Source organism: Orycteropus afer, unplaced genomic scaffold (genome assembly GCF_000298275.1).
Source record: "Orycteropus afer afer isolate SDZICR_OR568_19922 unplaced genomic scaffold, OryAfe1.0 scaffold00180, whole genome shotgun sequence".
NCBI lineage: Eukaryota > Metazoa > Chordata > Mammalia > Tubulidentata > Orycteropodidae > Orycteropus > Orycteropus afer.
The window spans coordinates 4,903,933-4,909,005 of record NW_006921767.1 but is presented as its reverse complement, the minus strand read 5'-3'; the positions used below and the strand labels follow the sequence as shown (position 1 = coordinate 4,909,005).

Below are 5,073 nucleotides of genomic sequence, written 5' to 3'. Positions count from 1 at the left end.
TTGCCCAACCTTCCTTCCGAGGAGTGGCTGGTGGGTTTGAACCGCCAGCCTTCTGGTTAGCAGTCAAATGCCTTAGGCACTATGCTACCAGAGCTAAGACAAGAGCTATTGTGGAGGTTGGGTGCCAATTTGTGATTCCAAAGGAATTATCACTGGTAGGATTAAAATCACTGGCATTGGGATACACCATGGCTAGGGAAAAAAATTCAAGGAAGAAAGAACTAATGAACTAAAAAAACAATTGTTCAGTCTCATCTTTTTCCTCTTCCCTATGCAGTCTCAGCTAAATCAGATTGAATTTCTTATGATTCTTCAGAAAACATCTGGCTCTTTTGTCTCATTTCAAGGCATCTTGTTTTTTTGTTTGGTAGCTCCTCCTATGTACTTGGCTCCTTTCTTCTCATAAATCGGGTCTCAGCTTAAACATCACTTCCTCCAGGAAGCCTTCCCTGATTCCCTTATGCTATCACTGCTGTGTAAACTTTGTCTCCTGTCAGAGACTTTATCCAGTGCTTGGAAGTAACAGGCATCCTCAAGTGAGGGGAATAACAGATGAAAGGGACAGAGCAATAGGGTTTCCAAGGCCTGCATCTGGTACCTAGGGAAAGGGTCAGAGCCACTATCTTCTAGGAGTGTCAATAGTTGTAATGGTTGCATCCAGAAGACATTTGACTGCTAACCAGAAGGTTGGTGGCAGGTGCTCCGCAGAGGGAAGATGGGACAATGTACTGCCGTAAAGATTGACTGCCTCAGAAACCCAATGGGGGTCGCTATGAATCGGAATCTACTTGATGGCAGTGAGGTTGGTTTGGGTTTTAAAACAAACCAAAGCAGCTCTGTTGGTATAGTGGTTAAAGCAGGCAGCTGCTAACCAAAAGGGCAATGACTTGAACCCACTAGCCATTCCTCAGGAGAATGATGAGGTAGTCTGCTTCGGTAAAGATTTACAGCCTTGGAAACTCTATTGGGCAGTTCTGTTCTGTCCTACAGGGTAACTGTAAGTTGGAATCAACTCGACTGAAGTTTTTTTTTTTTTTTTTTTTGGTTATGACAAGCCAATAAATAGCCTCCCTTTTCTTCCTTTCTTTCTTGGGACTCTGCTAGGCTTTGAGAAGAGAAGGTACAATGATTCAATACTTTTCCTTTAACATTTCACAGACATATGAAGAGCATAAAAATGTCCACACCAAGGCCAGGAGCAAAAGCTGTGGGTTCCATTGCTGTTTTGCTAGACTTGTTCTTTTGCCTCAGCTTTCCCATTTGTTAAATGTCAGTGCAGATGACTTCTGAGGTTCCCTCTCTAACTTCCTGGATGCCTTAAAAAAAAACCCAAACCCATAGCCATTGAGTCAATTCTGACTCATAGTGACCCCTCCATTGGGTTTCCAAGGCTGTGAATCCTTGTGGAAGTAGGTTGGCCTGTTTTCCCTCTGCGGTGTGGCTGGTGGGTTTGAACTGCCAATCTTCTGTGTAGTAGTTAAATGCCTTAGGCACTGTGCCACCAGAGCTCCTTTCCTGTGTGCCTAGGCAATAAAAAATGGTAATAAAAACAGGAGCCAGGTTCCTAAATGCTGAACCAAATGGGATGATGGTGGTGAAGTTGTAAGTACTTCATATTCATCATTTCACTCAATAGTCATGGCTGTTCTACAATTCCCATTTTATGATAAGGAAACCGAGGCTCTATGAGTTTATATAACTTGTCACTCAGAGAATAACGAATTCAGCTGATTACAAAGCTCTTGATCACTTTGCTGTGTGCACTGCTTCTCTTCACAGGTAGGTCAGTGACAATGAGCGTTGAGTTCAGGCAGAGGGGTATTCTTGTTATTAGTAGAAGTAGTAATTTGGAGTGTTTTTTAATTCATACTCTGAACACTATATGTACACACTCTCAATTTTCACAGCAATTATATAGCTAGGGTAGTTGGAACCTGTGCCATCATTGAACACACGGGGGAAAATGAAGCTAAGAGGTGAAGTAAATTGTTCAAGGTCACACACCTAGCCAATGGCAGGAATTCAAAACCAGGGAGTCAGCTCAAGCCCTTTCCTTAACCATTCTGTTTCCAGCACCGCGTGGGCCCGCCAAGAAACACCACGCAGAAACAGGACGGAGCCACATCCAACTGCCGGACTCGTGGGGAGCGCCCGGCCGCACGCCTCCGTTGCGCACGCGCTCTCATGCTCTCGGGTCGGGGCGCGCAGCGGGCGCGAGGACGGCGGCGGGGAGCATGCGCGCAGTGACGTGCCGGGCGCCATGTTGGAGGGCTGGTGGTAGTGGCTCGGGGAGGTGCTCGCTCTTTCGGTCTCGCTCTCTCGCTCGCTTCCCCCGGCTCCCTTCGGTGCCCCCCCCAGTCGCCTGCGTGCCGGAGTGTGTGCGAGGGAGGGGGAGGGCGTCGGGGGGGTGGGGGGAGGCGTTCCGGTCTCGGGGAGACCCGCGGTGGGAGGCGGAGACTGCGAGGGACTCTGGGAAGCCATGGACGTCGAGAGGCTGCAGGAGGCGCTGAAAGGTGGGGGTAGCTGCCCCCTCTCCCTTGCCCCTCACTTTCCGCGGCCCTTTCTCCTCTCTTTTCAGGGCTCGTGGCTCCGAGGGTCGGGGCCGGGAGGAAAGCTGCTCCGGCTCCCATCCCCCTTCCACCTCCCCAGGGGCGGGGAGCCCTGTGGGCAGCTCCCTCCCGCCCCGCTCTGGGCTTTGTGTCTGCCGCTGGCGTCTGGGCTGGGGGAGGGGAGTCGGGGAAGCTCTCGGTGGGGCCACAGCCCCTCTCCCACCCGTAGAAGACAGGTCGTGGGCCCCAGCCCCCTCTCACGCTCATTCGGTTCCCCATCAGGCTACCGCACGCCTGGCAGGTGATAGAAAAAGTAAAAAGGGTGGTGGTGAGGCGCTGGCGGAGCAACTTTAAAGTTGTCTGAAGAAGCCTTTCAGGGCTTCTGAAGGCATCTTTCCACGAGCCCTAATTCTGAGGTGGTCGCTTTCCAAGCAACAGGCTTGAGAACTGTGATTCCCAAACTTGGAATGTCGTGATTTCAGGGTTTCGAAAATTATATTTGACACGCAGAATCTTTTTGGGGCGGCTCCGTCGTAGCTAGTATATGTTACAACGCAGACTTGTGAACTGCACCTAGATAAACAGTTTTTGAGGTCGAGGCCTGGAGATAGGTATTTTAACCATATTCGTAAGTAAGACTGATGGTGGTATTCCCTGTGACCACACTTTGAGAAACACTGCGTTAAAGCTGGTTTATGGAGTGGTCGAGTGCCCCCTTTTGGAGGAGTCTTGTTACCAGAGAGGAGGGTGACATTTTGAAAGTGCAACTTGGGAGATTGGCTATTTGATTGAGAAGCTAATTTTTTTAAATTGCTTCTTAATATGGGGAAAGACTGGTAGGAAAGTTTGTTTTTATATGGTTTATGAATTTTTGGGAAATACTGATAACTTTTCTTTCTTCTCTTATGTAGATTTTGAGAAGAGGGGGAAAAAGGAAGTTTGTCCTGTGCTCGATCAGTTTCTTTGTCATGTAGCCAAGACTGGAGAAACAATGTGAGTCAAAAACATGTATCCATAATTATAAACCTGTATCATTCATAATTGCGTAAGACAAAAATATATTTCTGAATAATTAAAGTATCCATCTGTCAACTCTAGAATCTCGGATTTTAAACAGTCATTTAAGTTGTGTATATCCTTTTTTATGCGTGCTCTGTAATGCATTTTAACTTTTTTTTTTTTTTTTTTAAATAAACATTTTGGCCCGTTTAGAAATTTTTAGCCTGGAAGAGTCAAAGAAAGGAAGAATGCCTATTCCATTATGAGCTTTTTTGGCCATAATGAACAACTTTTATCCCCAGACTTTTGTGGCTTTGATTGTTTCAAATTCTTTTGTTGATGATATTTCTCTTACTGTCCTGTATACAACCTTTTATATGTCATATATATATATATATGTGTGTGTGTGTGTGTGGATGTTTGAAGTGGTCACTTGTGTATATTCTTTTTGAGCACTCGGGGTGATTATCTCACAAATTGCTGCTTGGGTTTTGCCTGTCCATTAAAGTCTCTAGACTTGTTACATATACTCAGCATTTTATTAGGCTTGTTTTGAAATGTTCTGAATTTGTAACTTAGAATAACGTTAGGGCTGTTTTCAAAAAGAACATTCCTGTCCACTGTTGTGTGCATAGTTTATGTGGCAAGAGTTGTTTTCACACTCTAAGTTAATTTGAAGAGGGCATTGCAGCTTGAGTGACTTCCTTTTAGTCTTTTCTTTGGGTAGTGGCGAGGGAATAGGAAGGAGAAAGGTTTCTTTGGTGCAGTGTTAATAAGTGGACTGACTTCTTGCTCCCTTACTTCTTGCCTATTTTCAAAATTCTTTTTGAGGCCTCATAGAAGAGTGTAAGCTTCAAGTGATATATAATTTCTGTGGTTTTACTAGCAGGTGTTCATTTCTCACAAGATTTACTATGGTTGTAGTCTAGCCCTCTAATAACTAGTCTGAGTTTAGAAAGGAGAGAAAAACTCTGATGCCGGAATGCTTGATTTAATGGTAATGTAGACAAGCTGAATATAAGTGTTCTATTAAGGTATACCAGTCAATCTAAGAACATGACTGATGTTTTCAATTGTATATTTTCTATTACATGTTTAAAATGGAATCTTTTAGAAGAAAAATTAAATGCCAGTTTTGTTCTCTGAATTATAATCTCTTACAGAATATTTCAATTTAAAAAAAATGCATAATAACTAATTTGTGTTGAATTATGTAGATATGCCTAAAATGACTTAGATCCCCCTTTCAAAAATAATTTAATTCCTGACACATAAATGCTTAAGTTTTCACTATTCCTCCTGAATTGTCAGTTGGTCCAAACTTACCCTGTCTACAATGAAGAAATGCATTTTACTTTCAGAGGATTTTTGATGAAGAGATTAATAACTATTTGATCAAGATTATATCTGTTTGTTTGGATATAAATAATTAAAACCTGTGTTTTCATAAGTTTTTCAGTTCTTTACAAACTGCCTTCCCTTTTTGTTAAAATACAGTGGCTATAAATTTATAAATAGTAAAAAG

At 43.7% G+C, this 5,073-nt stretch overlaps 1 protein-coding gene across 1 annotated transcript in view; it reads left to right on the top strand.

Annotated features, from left to right (window-relative positions):
* The first annotated feature begins 2,255 nt into the window (after window positions 1-2,255).
* Window positions 2,256-5,073, top strand: part of PPP4R2 (protein phosphatase 4 regulatory subunit 2) — a 92,479-nt gene continuing 89,661 nt past the window's right edge. Inside the window, exons 1-2 of the mRNA XM_007947326.2 lie at window positions 2,256-2,513; window positions 3,461-3,542. Coding sequence (XP_007945517.1) covers window positions 2,480-2,513; window positions 3,461-3,542 — 116 coding nt within the window. The 5' untranslated portion in view covers window positions 2,256-2,479. The remainder of the gene's footprint in view (window positions 2,514-3,460; window positions 3,543-5,073) is intronic.